The sequence below is a fragment of the Bufo bufo genome, chromosome 5 (genome assembly GCF_905171765.1).
Source record: "Bufo bufo chromosome 5, aBufBuf1.1, whole genome shotgun sequence".
Lineage (NCBI taxonomy): Eukaryota > Metazoa > Chordata > Amphibia > Anura > Bufonidae > Bufo > Bufo bufo.
Genome location: NC_053393.1, coordinates 173,130,058 through 173,145,526, shown reverse-complemented (window position 1 = coordinate 173,145,526; position 15,469 = coordinate 173,130,058). Strand labels below are relative to the sequence as shown.

Genomic DNA, 15,469 nt, shown 5'->3' with positions numbered 1-15,469 from the left:
CGTCAAACGGATCCGTCCCCATTGACTTGCATTGTAATTCAGGACGGATCCGTTTGGCTCCGCACGGCCAGGCGGACACCAAAACGACTTTTTTTTCATGTCCGTGGATCCTCCAAAAATCAAGGAAGACCCACGGACGAAAAAACGGTCACGGATCACGGAAAAACGGGACCCGTTTTTGCGGACCGCAAAAAAATACGTTCGTGTGCAGGAGGCCTAAGTGCACTGCATAGTTGTCTTTATAATAATTTGTGAATTAGCCAACAAGAAATGTATGAACTTTGGTGGTAGCCATCTTGTTGACAGATCCAGACAAGATGACTATGCAGGAATCAGGCCCTATCAATCAAGAAGGAGACGGTAACGCTGGCAGAGAAAGCAGGAGTAGCAAGGTTGCACAGAGTGGTTTGGGTCCGCCCTCAGTGCACTTAACTGCACACATGCATATGGATTAAAAGTATATTTTCTCCAGACTGAAGCAATGGATTGATAAGTGAAATGTATCATTACATTGAGCTAAGCTAGCCCTCCAAGACATTGTGCCTGGTTTACAGTTTCCCGGTGAAAGACTCCCTTTAAAATAAACTGCGGCCCTTTCATTCACTAGATTTGAAGGTTTGGCTTGTAGTCAGTTCATTATCTCTCCCACTTATCCCAATAGCATGTTAACGAACAATTAGTGGTCCTTAATAAATGAACATATAATGGCATAAAAGGGGAAAAAAAAAAGATAATGTTCACGGAACAAATGCTATTGATACATAAAACTCCACACGACCATTCATAAATAAAAAAGGTTTATTTTCACTTCATTAGTTAGAAATACTATGTTTTTTTCAAATACCACAAAGACACACATTTATCCAAATGCATATCTGTCACTGTCCTGTTCGCAATGAACTATACAGTATATTTTAATAAAGGTATCAAATACAGAATTCACAAAACCACCATCAGTAAAACAGTATGTGCCATTTAGGTGTAATGTCATACTTTTTTACCTCTTCCCCTCCCGCCCCCCCAACCAAAAAAAAAAATCCACTGTGGCAAGTTCACATATTAGTAAGTGAATATTACTAATAATAAAAAAAATTTGTCAGTCTCCTCTCCATTCCCAAATGGAACGGTAGTGCTGCTTTACTTGGCAGCCTTTACAGTCATTACTTCCAAGTGACCCCAATAAATGCTGTGCGCAATGACATCTCCATTGAGTTCATAAACCACATACTTTCTTACGCTTGTTCAGTGTGCCTCAATACCACACAAATCCTGTGCAAGGAGCATGAGAGGGAACAGAAGGGGCATGGACAGTAGGTGCTGTAACTCTATTAGAACAAAAAAAGAAATAAAAATATCCTTCAAGCTACTTAGACGTTAATAAATACTACTGGAGAAAACGTTAATACTCGTGGCAGGTCCAGTAATTAACTAATACTACAATAAAAAATAAAATTGCACTGTTTAATAAACTAAATATAGTACTATATATGGAAGCATTTTATTTATTGGAAACCTTAAATAGTTAAATATTTGGGGAGTGATAATACAATTAGCAAAGCACCATATATGTGCCTAGATGCAATAAAAATAATACAAAAAAGAGATTGGTAACTGAGAAACCAAACTTCTGAGCCGAAAACGGTATGATTTCAACACTAGATAATACAAAACTAGTGGAGCCTGAAATAAAGTGCTTTGCAGGAACCACTCCAGTACAGCGCTTTGTTACATGGGCCAATCCTTTCAATCCAGAGCCCAATAAAGTTAGATGCAAACTCTGGACGATTGCTCCAGTGAGCAAACAAAAAGAATTTCAGACTTAAAAACCTTCGCTTGTGGATTACATATTTACAGATTTTGCTGAGAAACAAGTGCAAAATGGGACCTTTCTAATGATTGTATCACAGGACACTGGGGCTAAAAGCCACCATCCTGCTGTGTCAGCAGAAAATCAACAGCAACGGACTGGTGGCCGAGGCGGTGGCAGCTCTGGGGGAACTTCTGGTTCTGGCTGAAGCGATAAGATGCTGTTGGATAACTCGTTCCGCATTATATCCAGGGGCATCTGCACAAGATATATTAATGGGTTATCATCAATAATTAAAATACTTTAAATAATAAAAATATAAAGAAAAAACATTTTAGCTTGGTTATCAAAATCCACGTGAGCTTACATATTTGTAATGTAATAATTTTGTGCCAATAAGATGAATAAGAGTGCGTCAATGAGAGCAGCACTGTAGGTGCCAGCTCTGTGCACTACATAATGGACAGAGCTGTGTAGTTCTGGCACCAGAGCTACTGCAGAGAAGCTGATTAGCTAGGGCCCAGGACACCCGCCGATCAAATAGTGAGGGCATATCCTGAGGATAGGACAACACTTGTCAAATCCCAGAAAACCGCTTTAACCCCTTTCACCTGTATGCCAACCACTGGGATCCCCACTGATAACGGGCGTCCCATTCCCCTGACCTGAGGGAGCAGCAGATTGAGCATGTGCCCTGTTCCATTCATTCTCTGTAGGACTGCTGAAGAGAGCCGAGTACTGCGCTTGGATATCAAAGGCTATCATTGTGCACATTAAAATAGAAAAGAATTGTGATGGCACACTCGCATTTGGATTAAATAAGGGGATATTTATTATTATATAAAGTAAAATGTTTGATGATATTTGTTTAAATTATATAAATGAGGATTTAAAAAATAGAATAAAAATATAAATATATATATATATATATATATATATATATATATATAATATACGTTACGGTAGAGTATAGAGTCTATTGGACAGAGGTATATGTTTCAATGGGTATAGTTGGAATAGGGTTCCCTAAAATTACAAATAGTGTCCAAAAATGTTCAAAGAGTTCGTCAAAAAGTCCTGGAATCAATAGATATACAGTCCAAAAAAAGGCCTAATAATAGATGTTGCCTGTCTTCAGTTAAGTAGTGATGTTCTTGAGAAGGGTGCAGTATATACGCATATAAAATCCAATAGATAAAAACCAATAAATAAATAAGACAAAAGTGCAGTGCAAAAATGGAAAAAATTAGAAAAAAATAGAAAAATAATAATATGTGCTCAATTGAGTATAATACGATGTGCACAACAAATCAAATATTGACTTTTAGCATACGAGTGATCTAAAAATGTGATATAAAATAGTTGTAAAATAGTTGCTGGTATGGATACAGCAATATTAGGTCCTGTGTACACCGGATTTCAAAGTGTTGGTGTCCGCCTTTTAAAGAGAGAGCGACTCTCCTGGCAGTTATTAACTGTCAGGAGAGTCACTCTTTCTTTAAAAGGCGGACACCAACACTTGGAAATCCGGTGTACACAGGACCTAATATTGCTGTATCCATACCAGCAACTATTTTACAACTATTTTATATCACATTTTTAGATCACTCATATGCTAAAAGTCAATATTTGATTTGTTGTGCACAACGTATTATACTCAATTGAGCACATATTATTTTTCTATTTTTTTCAATTTTTTCAATTTTTGCACGGCACTTTTGTCTTATTTATTTATTGGTTTTTATCTATTGGATTTTATATGCGTATATACTGCACCCTTCTCAAGAACATCACTATTTAACTGAAGACAGGCAACATCTATTATTAGGCTTTTTTTGGACTGTATATCTATTGATTCCAGGACTTTTTGAAGAACTCTTTGAACATTTTTGGACACTATTTGTAATTTTAGGGAACCTTATTCCAACTATACCCATTGAAACATATACCTCTGTCCAATAGACTCTATACTCTACCGTAACGTATATTATATATATTTATATTTTTATTCTATTTTTTAAATCATCATTTATATAATTTAAACAAATATCATCAAACATTTTACTTTATATAATAATAAATATCCCCTTATTTAATCCAAATGCGAGTGTGCCATCACAATTCTTTTCTATTTTAATATATCCTTATGGTCTTAGGTGTACCGGTGATTGAGCACCTCTATCCATACTGACCGTCTGGTGAGCCACAGAAACCCTTTTATTTATTATTGTGCACAGCAATGGAGGCTGGAATGGAGTTCTATCTTCTTCAGCGATGCTTCCCGCTTTTCTCGGATGCAATATTAGCCAGAGATTGGTCTGGAGACCACATGGGCAACGCCATAAAGAAGGAACCTCACACTGGTCCTACTTCAGGCATTTTGGTGTGGGGTGGCACGATGTACTCTAGCAAGACACCTCTAATCTTCATTTCAAGTACACTAACATTTACATTGATTTGGTTGTAACAAGCTATGCAAATGATCTCTGCAAGCTCTGCCGCTAATGCCACCAGATGTAAGGTAGTTCTTCGATAAGTCAATGTTCAGACTTTCAAATAGGCCTTAAGAAATGACTTTGATAATAATTTATCCAGCAATCATCTGCAGACAGCTGTTTTGGGGTGACTACGCCTCATCAGTGCAGAGCAAGAGGGTACTGGTTTAACTGGGTGAAACCAGTGGAATGGCCATTTCTCCAAAGTGTCCCAGGAGCCAATTTCAACAGGACAATGCCATGTCCTGCAGCATCTCTGGACTTGTCTCTCATCGGGCACATCTAGGACATCATTGGTCGGCAATTGCAAAGGGACCTGCCAGCAATGGATCGTGATTATGTGTGTGACCAAATGCATTCAGAGTGGCAGAACATTCCTCAACTCAAATAACCTCATTAATAGCATGCCAAGGATAAATAAAAACATTTTTTTTGCCCAAAATGAGGAATTAAAAAAATTGGATAGCCTTTAAGACAGGTAAAGTAAACACTTACCTTTTTCAATATGTCATCAACCAGCTTTAAAAAGATTTCATCTACATTAAAGTTGTCCTTGGCACTTGATTCACAGAAACGCATCCCAGTTATCTGTTGTGCAAACTAAATGATAGACATACAGGAGAATAATACACAGTTAACAATATAGAACTAAGGGCATACATAGCTGTGAACTATAAAACATGCCGATACATTGCAGCTAACTAAATACATATATTTACTGTATCTACCTATTGTGAAATGTCACACTTCCCATTAATCTACAGTAAATTTTCCAGTTTAGACATTTACTGAAGTAACACCCACTTGGAAACATACCATATAAACACTCATTTCAGCAATAAGATAATGCGTATGTGCAACTTTACACGTGATATACCAAAACGCCCACCACACCTAGACGTACACTTTGTGCTATGCTTTACATGCCACAATTATTTAAGTTAATACATAGGTTAAAGGGGTTGTCCAGGTTCAGAGCTGAACCCGGACATACCCATATTTACACCCAGGCAGCCCCCTGATGTTAGCATCGGAGCATCTCAGGCTCCAATGCGCTCCCTTGCCCAGCGCTAGATCGCGCAGGGCACGGGCTCTTTTGTTTACATTAACACACTGCCGGGCGGAGCGCTAAAGCCTGCCCATCAGTGCCGATGACGTCACCGGGCTTCCTGCCAGCCCCATGAAGAGCCCAGTTCGTCACCGGAACTCTTGAAAATGCCTTGAAGCATGAACTGCTCCGATGCTCAAGTCAGGGGGGCTGCCTGGGTGAAAATGGAGGTATGTCCAGGTTCAGCTCTGAACCCAGACAACTCCTTTAATGCCATATCTGTGCAGGCTCAACCATGATATTAAAGGGGTTGTCTCATTCCGCCTTTACTGTTTCAGTAGCTCTCATTCTGCTCACTGTTTCAGTAGCTCTCATTGCCGTGCATGTGAGCTATGGAAGCAGAATAACACAGCAAGCTATGCTGTTTCCGTAGCTCACATGCACGGCAACAGGAGCTACTGAAACAGTGACCGCGAGAGTGCTCTGCTGTTTCCCGGTCGGGAGGTGGTCGGGACTGTGTCTCATCTCGTCTTAGTAATAGCGAGATGAGACAACCCCTTTAAGTTAGTATACCCTTTTTATATTACCAGGCAGCATGGCTGAATGCAAAGAAAAGTACTGTATTAATCACAATTCTTGAGCAATAAGAAATGGTGGCTAATAATAATCCCTCAAGAGTATTCAATTAAAAGGGCATCTGTAGCAGATTTGTACCTGTGTAACAGGTCAGCCAGTTTCATGTGCACTTGGCAGCTGAAGGCATCTGTGTTGGTCCCATGTTCATATGTGCCCGCATTGCTGAGAAAAGTGATGTTTTAATATATGCAAATGAGACTCTAGGAGCAACGGGGGCGTTGCCGTTATACCTAGAGGCTTAGCTCTCTCTGCAACTGAGGCCCTCTGCAATTTGACAAGGCCAGGCAGTGTAAATGTGATCACATCTGGTCCTGACTTCTCCTAAAGACTCATACTGCACCATGCCCTGCAGTATCAGGCAAGGCAAGGGCTTTTTCTGGAGATCCCGTGACGTACCGGGCTCTCCATGGGTAAAGCTAGGCGGAAGGTTCCGCTTAGCAGTGAGCCCAGTGACGTCACCGGCACTAATGGGCAGGCTTTAGTGCTGTTCTAGCCTGTAAAACAGCCAGGGCAGCGCTAAAGCCCGCCCATCAGTGCCGGTGACATCACTGGGAACACTGCTAGGTGGAAGCCTCCACCTAGCAGTGTGAAAAAAAGACAAAAAAACAACTGGCCCTTGCCCTGTGCTGCATTGGAGCCTGAAGTACCATAACAGAGGGCCTGCCCGGGTGAAAATGGGGATATGTCTGGCTTCAGCTCTGAACCCAGACAACCACTTTAACACTAAGAAAGATCAATGGTACTATAACTATAAAATATGTAATAATCTTTATTTATCAAAATATATACCGTAATTTAAATACAATTGTAAGGAGAAAGATCTAGAAAAAATACATGGGGTACATAGATCAGATATAGCACTTATGTCACAGTTGTAATATTGGGAAACAGGCCCCAAGCTCTTATATCAGGCTTCATAATAAAGCCAAGTACATAGAAGATACCAAAAAGCCCTAATAATTGCACTCCACCAGGGGAACAGAAAATACAAACCCCAGAAAAATATTATAACAGGCTACATACAGTCAGGTCCATAAATATTGGGACATCGACACAATTCTAACATTTTTGGCTCTATACACCACCACAATGGATTTGAAATGAAACGAACAAGATGTGCTTTAACTGCAGACTGTCAGCTTTAATTTGAGGGTATTTACATCCAAATCAGGTGAACGGCGCAGGAATTACAACAGTTTGCATATGTGCCTCCCACTTATTAAGGGACCAAAAGTAATGGGACAGAATAATAATCATAAATCAAACTTTCACTTTTTAATGCCTGGTTGCAAATCCTTTGCAGTCAATTACAGCCTGAAGTCTGGAACGCATAGACATCACCAGACGCTGGGTTTCATCCCTGGTGATGCTCTGCCAGGCCTCTACTGCAACTGTCTTCAGTTCCTGCTTGTTCTTGGGGCATTTCCCCTTCAGTTTTGTCTTCAGCAAGTGAAATGCATGCTCAATCCGATTCAGGTCAGGTGATTGACTTGGCCATTGCATAACATTCCACTTCTTTCCCTTAAAAAACTCTTTGGTTGCTTTTGCAGTATGCTTTGGGTCACTGTCCATCTGCACTGTGAAAGGCCATCCAATGAGTTCTGAAGCATTTGGCTGAATAGGAGCAGATAATATTGCCCGAAACACTACAGAATTCATCCTGCTGCTTTTGTCAGCAGTCACATCATCAATAAATACAAGAGAACCAGTTCCATTGGCAGCCATACATGCCCACGCCATGACACTACCACCACCATGCTTCACTGCTGAGGTGGTATGCTTAGGATCATGAGCAGTTCCTTTCCTTCTCCATACTCTTCTCTTTCCATCACTCTGGTACAAGTTGATCTTGGTCTCATCTGTCCATAGGATGTTGTTCCAGAACTGTGAAGGCTTTTTTAGATGTCGTTTGGCAAACTCTAATCTGGCCTTCCTGTTTTTGAGGCTCACCAATGGTTTACATCTTGTGGTGAACCCTCTGTATTCACTCTGGTGAAGTCTTCTCTTGATTGTTGACTTTGACACACATACACCTACCTCCTGGAGAGTGTTCTTGATCTGGCCAACTGTTGTGAATGGGTGTTTTCTTCATCAGGGAAAGAATTCTTCGGTCATCCACCACAGTTGTTTTCCATGGTCTTCCGGGTCTTTTGGTGTTGCTGAGCTCACCGATGAGTTCCTTCTTTTTAAGACTGTTCCAAACAGTTGTTTTGGCCACGCCTAATGTTTTTGCTATCACTCTGATGGGTTTGTTGTGTTTTTTCAGCCTAATAATGGCTTGCTTCCCTGATAGTGACAGCTCTTTGGATCTCATGTTGAGAGTTGACAGCAACAGATTCCAAATGCAAATAGCACACTTGAAATGAACTCTGGACCTTTTATCTGCTCATTGTAATTGGGATAATGAGGGAATAACACACACCTGGCCATGGAACAGCTGAGAAGCCAATTGTCCCATTACTTTTGGTCCCTTAACAAGTGGGAGGCACACATGCAAACTGTTGTAATTCCTACACCGTTCACCTGATTTGGATGTAAATACCCTCAAATTAAAGCTGACATTCTGCAGTTAAAGCACATCTTGTTTGTTTCATTTTAAATCCATTGTGGTGGTGTATAGAGCCAAAAATGTTATAATTGTGACGATGTCCCAATATTTATGGACCAGACTGTATATCAAGCACTCCACCAGGGCAACAAAAGATAGAGGCCCAAGATAGTATATCAGACTAAATATATAAAGCTGAGTACATATAAGAACCTATTAATACCAAAGGCTGGGTGCATGGATATTACACGGAGCTATAGATCCTCCACTTAGCTTCCAGCTAAATACATACAAAATATAGCTAGCCCTAAAGCTGAGTACATATAGATGATAAAATATAATGATCAAGTCAATAATTACACATGGCACACATATATACATGCAAAAAATTGCTGTACATGGGCTTATGTGTGCCATGTGTAATTATTGACTTGATCATTATATTTTATCATCTATATGTATTCAGCAAAGCACCAGTATTACTGCTCTGGTGAAATATAGCACCTAGGACTCTGTGTATTTTCCATGTATTCAGCACTATATATCCAGCTAGAAGTCAAGTATATTATCTGCAGCTTTGTGCAATATTTATGTACTCAGCCTCAGGTATTATAAAGCCCTCAAATGTACTCAGCACTATATATTCAGCTGGAAGCTAAGTGGACTATCTATAGCTCCATGTAATATCCATGCACCCAGCGTTTGGTATTATTACGTTTTGTATTTTCTGTTCCTCCGGTGGAGTGCAATTATTAGGCCCCTTTCACACGGGCGAGTTTTCCGCGTGGGTGCAATGCGCGAGTTGAACACATTGCACCCGCACTGAATCCGGACCCATTCATTTCTATGAGGCTGTGCACATGAGCGGTGATTTTCACGCATCACTTCTGCGTTGCGTGAAAATCGCAGCAAGCTCTATTTTGTGCGTTTTTCACACAACGCAGGCCCCATAGAAGTGAATGGGGCTGCGTGAAAATCGCAAGAAAAGTGCGGATGCGGTGCGATTTTCACGCACGGTAGCTAGGAGACGATCGGGATGGGGACCCGATCTTTGTTATTTTCCCTTATACCATGGTTATAAGGGAAAATAATAGCATTCTGAATACAGAATGCATAGTACAATAGGGCTTGAGGGGTTAAAAAAAAATAAAAATCATTTTTTAACCACCTCCGGACCGCCTAACGCAGGATCGCGTTCCGGAGGTGGCAGCCCTGCGCAGAGTCACGCATATATGCGTCATCTCGCGCGAGCCGAGACTTCCTGTGAACGCGCGCACACAGGCGCGCGCGCTCACAGGAACGGAAGGTAAGAGAGTTGATCTCCAGCCTGCCAGCGGCGATCGTTCGCTGGCAGGCTGGAAATGTGTTTTTTTTAACCCCTAACAGGTATATTAGACGCTGTTTTGATAACAGCGTCTAATATACCTGCTACCTGGTCCTCTGGTGGTCCCCTTTGTTTGGATCGACCACCAGAGGACACAGGTAGCTCAGTAAAGTCCCACCAAGCACCACTACACTACACTACACCCCCCCCCCCCGTCACTTATTAACCCCTTATTAGCCCCTGATCACCCCATATAGACTCCCTGATCACCCCCCTGTCATTGATTACCCCCCCTGTCATTGATCAACCCCCTGTAAAGCTCCATTCAGACGTCCGCATGATTTTTACGGATCCACTGATAGATGGATCGGATCCGCAAAACGCATCCGGACGTCTGAATAAAGCCTTACAGGGGCGTGATCAATGACTGTGGTTATCACCCCATATAGACTCCCTGATCACCCCCGTCATTGATTACACCCCTGTCATTGATTACCCCCCTGTAAAGCTCCATTCAGACGTCCGCATGATTTTTACGGATGCACTGATAGATGGATCGGATCCGCAAAACGCATCCGGACGTCTGAATGAAGCCTTACAGGGGCATGATCAATGACTGTGGTGATCACCCCATATAGTCTCCCTGATCACCCCCCTGTAAAGCTCCATTCAGATGTCCGCATGATTTTTACGGATGCACTGATAGATGGATCCGATCCGCAAAACGCATCCGGACGTCTGAATGAAGCCTTACAGGGGCATGATCAATGACTGTGGTGATCACCCCATATAGACTCCCTGATCACCCCCCTGTAAAGCTCCATTCAGATGTCCGCATGATTTTTACGGATGCACTGATAGATGGATCCGATCCGCAAAACGCATCCGGACGTCTGAATGAAGCCTTACAGGGGCATGATCAATGACTGTGGTGATCACCCCATATAGACTCCCTGATCACCCCCTTGTAAAGCTCCATTCAGATGTCCGCATGATTTTTACGGATGCACTGATAGATGGATCGGATCCGCAAAACGCATACGGACGTCTGAATGAAGCCTTACAGGGGCGTGATCAATGACTGTGGTTATCACCCCATATAGACTCCCTGATCACCCCCCTGTCATTGATTACACCCCTGTCATTGATCAACCCCCTGTAAAGCTCCATTCAGATGTCCGCATGATTTTTACGGATGCACTGATAGATGGATCGGATCCGCAAAACGCATCCGGACGTCTGAATGAAGCCTTACAGGGGCGTGATCAATGACTGTGGTTATCACCCCATATAGACTCCCTGATCACCCCCGTCATTGATTACACCCCTGTCATTGATCAACCCCCTGTAAAGCTCCATTCAGATGTCCGCATGATTTTTACGGATGCACTGATAGATGGATCGGATCCGCAAAACGCATCCGGACGTCTGAATGAAGCCTTACAGGGGCGTGATCAATGACTGTGGTGATCACCCCATATAGACTCCCTGATCACCCCCCTGTCATTGATTACCCCCCTGTCATTGATTACCCCCCTGTAAAGCTCCATTCAGACGTCCGCATGATTTTTACGGATCCACTGATAGATGGATCGGATCCGCAAAACGCATCCGGACGTCTGAATGAAGCCTTACAGGGGCATGATCAATGACTGTGGTGATCACCCCATATAGACTCCCTGATCACCCCCCTGTCATTGATCAACCCCCTGTAAAGCTCCATTCAGATGTCCGCATGATTTTTACGGATGCACTGATAGATGGATCGGATCCGCAAAACGCATACGGACGTCTGAATGAAGCCTTACACGGGCGTGATCAATGACTGTGGTTATCACCCCATATAGACTCTCTGATCACCCCCCTGTCATTGATCACCCCCCCTGTCATTGATCACCCCCCCTGTCATTGATCACTCCCCCTGTCATTGATCACTCCCCCTGTCATTGATCACTCCCCCTGTCATTGATCACCCCCCCTGTCATTGATCACCCCCCCTGTCAGGCTCCATTCAGACATTTTTTTGGCCCAAGTTAGCGGATTTTTTATTTTTTTTTCTTACAAAGTCTCATATTCCACTAACTTGTGTCAAAAAATAAAATCTCACATGAACTCACCATACCCCTCACGGAATCCAAATGCGTAAAATTTTTTAGACATTTATATTCCAGACTTCTTCTCACGCTTTAGGGCCCCTAGAATGCCAGGGCAGTATAAATACCCCACATGTGACCCCATTTCGGAAAGAAGACACCCCCAGGTATTCCGTGAGGGGCATATTGAGTCCATGAAAGATTGAAATTTTTGTCCCAAGTTAGCGGAACGGGAGACTTTGTGAGAAAAAAATTAAAAATATCAATTTCCGCTAACTTGTGCCAAAAATTTTTTTTTTCTATGAACTCGCCATGCCCCTCATTGAATACCTTGGGGTGTCTTCTTTCCAAAATGGGGTCACATGTGGGGTATTTATACTGCCCTGGCATTCTAGGGGCCCCAAAGCGTGAGAAGAAGTCTGGTATCCAAATGTCTAAAAATGCCCTCCTAAAAGGAATTTGGGCACCTTTGCGCATCTAGGCTGCAAAAAAGTGTCACACATCTGGTATCGCCGTACTCAGGAGAAGTTGGGGAATGTGTTTTGGGGTGTCATTTTACATATACCCATGCTGGGTGAGAGAAATATCTTGGTCAAATGCCAACTTTGTATAAAAAAATGGGAAAAGTTGTCTTTTGCCAAGATATTTCTCTCACCCAGCAAGGGTATATGTAAAATGACACCCCAAAACACATTCCCCAACTTCTCCTGAATACGGCGATACCACATGTGTGACACTTTTTTGCAGCCTAGGTGGGCAAAGGGGCCCATATTCCAAAGAGCACCTTTAGGATTTCACAGGTCATTTACCTACTTACCACACATTAGGGCCCCTGGAAAATGCCAGGGCAGTATAACTACCCCACAAGTGACCCCATTTTGGAAAGAAGACACCCCAAGGTATTCCGTGAGGGGCATGGCGAGTTCCTAGAATTTTTTATTTTTTGTCACAAGTTAGTGGAAAATGCTGATTTTTTTTTTTTTTTTTTTTTTTTATACAAAGTCTCATATTCCACTAACTTGTGACAAAAAATAAAAACTTCCATGAACTCACTATGCCCATCAGCGAATACCTTGGGGTGTCTTCTTTCCAAAATGGGGTCACTTGTGGGGTAGTTATACTGCCCTGGCATTCTAGTGGCCCAAATGTGTGGTAAGGAGTTTGAAATCAAATTCTGTAATAAATGACCTGTGAAATCCGAAAGGTGCTCTTTGGAATATGGGCCCCTTTGCCCACCTAGGCTGCAAAAAAGTGTCACACATCTGGTATCTCCGTACTCAGGAGAAGGTGGGGAATGTGTTTTGGGGTGTAATTTTACATATACCCCTGCTGGGTGAGAGAAATATCTTGGCAAAAGACAACTTTTCCCATTTTTTTATACAAAGTTGGCATTTGACCAAGATATTTCTCTCACCCAGCATGGGTATATGTAAAAAGACACCCCAAAACACATTCCCCAACTTCTACTGAATACGGAGATACCAGATGTGTGACACTTTTTTGCAGCCTAGGTGGGCAAAGGGGCCCATATTCCAAAGAGCACCTTTCGGATTTCACTCGTCATTTTTTACAGAATTTGATTTCAAACTCCTTACCACACATTTGGGCCCCTAGAATGCCAGGGCAGTATAACTACCCCACAAGTGACCCCATTTTGGAAAGAAGAGACCCCAAGGTATTTCGTGATGGGCATAGTGAGTTCATAGAAGTTTTTATTTTTTGTCACAAGTTAGTGGAATATGAGACTTTGTAAGAAAAAAAAATAAAAAAAAAAAAATCATCATTTTCCGCTAACTTGTGACAAAAAATAAAAAGTTCTATGAACTCACTATGCCCATCAGCGAATACCTTAGGGTGTGTACTTTCCGAAATGGGGTCATTTGTGGGGTGTTTGTACTGTCTGGCCATTGTAGAACCTCAGGAAACATGACAGGTGCTCAGAAAGTCAGAGCTGCTTCAAAAAGCGGAAATTCACATTTTTGTACCATAGTTTGTAAACGCTATAACTTTTACCCAAACCATTTTTTTTTTACCCAAACATTTTTTTTTTATCAAAGACATGTAGAACTATAAATTTAGAGCAAAATTTCTATATGGATCTCGTTTTTTTTGCAAAATTTTACAACTGAAAGTGAAAAATGTCTTTTTTTTGCAAAAAAATCGTTAAATTTCGATTAATAACAAAAAAAGTAAAAATGTCAGCAGCAATGAAATACCACCAAATGAAAGCTCTATTAGTGAGAAGAAAAGGAGGTAAAATTCATTTGGGTGGTAAGTTGCATGACCGAGCAATAAACGGTGAAAGTAGTGTAGGTCAGAAGTGTAAAAAGTGGCCTGGTCTTTCAGGGTGTTTAAGCACTGGGGGCTGAGGTGGTTAACTCACCTTAATCCACTTGTTCGCGCAGCCGGCATCTCTTCTGTCTTGTTCTGTGAGGAATAGGACCTTTGATGACGTCACTACGTTCCTCACATGGTCCGTCACATGATCCATCACCATGGTAAAAGATCATGTGACGGACCATGTGATGAGCGTAGTGACGTCATCAAAGGTCCTATTCCTCACAGAACAAGACAGAAGAGATGCCGGCTGAGCGAACAAGTGGATTAAGGTGAGTTAAATTATTATTCTTTTTTTTTTTAACCCCTCAAGCCCTATTGTACTATGCATTCTGTATTCAGAATGCTATTATTTTCCCTTATAACCATGTTATAAGGGAAAATAATACAATCTACACAACCTTGAACCCAAACCTGAACTTCTGTGAAGAAGTTCGGCTCTGGGTATCACATTCAGTTTTTTATCACGCGCGTGCAAAACGCATTGCACCCGCGCGATAAAAACTGAACAACGGAACGCAATCACAGTCAAAACTGACTGCAATTGTGTACCTACTCACGCGGGTTTGCCGCAATGCATCCAGACCTTATCCGGACACGCTCGTGTGAAAGAGGCCTTAGGGCTTTTTGGTATCTTCTATGTACTTGGCTTTATTATGTAGCCTGATATAAGAGCTTGGGGCCTGTTTCCCAATATTACATCTGTGACATAAGTGCTAAATCTGATCTATTTACCCCATGTATTTTTTATGCATCTTTCTCCTTACAATTGTATTTAAATTACCGGTATATATTTTGATTAATAAAGATTATTACATATTTTATAGTTATAGTCCCATTGATCTTTCTTTTGGTTAGGATTTATGCTATTTTTGATCTGGGGACAACTTGGATAATGAGGTGGCTATAGGTTTTTAACCCCTTTAACACTGCCTGGCCCTGTCAATAAAAATGCAGAGGGCGTTGCATACACAGCAGACCTTCTGGGAGTAACAACAACGCCCCCGTTGCTCCTAGAGGCTCATTTGCATATATTAAAACTTCCATTTTCTCAGCAATGCGGGCACATATGAATATGGGACCAACACAGATGCCTTCAGCTGCCAAGCACACATGCAACAGGTCAGCCAGTTTCATAGGTACAAATCTGCTGACAGATGCCCTTTTTGATCTCTTATTCT

General features: G+C 41.8%; 1 protein-coding gene across 1 annotated transcript in view; it reads right to left on the bottom strand.

Annotated features, from left to right (window-relative positions):
- Positions 1–780: 780 nt before the first annotated feature.
- Positions 781–15,469, bottom strand: part of RAB12 (RAB12, member RAS oncogene family) — a 50,168-nt gene continuing 35,479 nt past the window's right edge. Inside the window, exons 5-6 of the mRNA XM_040432605.1 lie at positions 4,798–4,902; positions 781–2,065 (exon numbers count right to left, since the gene is read on the bottom strand). Coding sequence (XP_040288539.1) covers positions 1,952–2,065; positions 4,798–4,902 — 219 coding nt within the window. The 3' untranslated portion in view covers positions 781–1,951. The remainder of the gene's footprint in view (positions 2,066–4,797; positions 4,903–15,469) is intronic.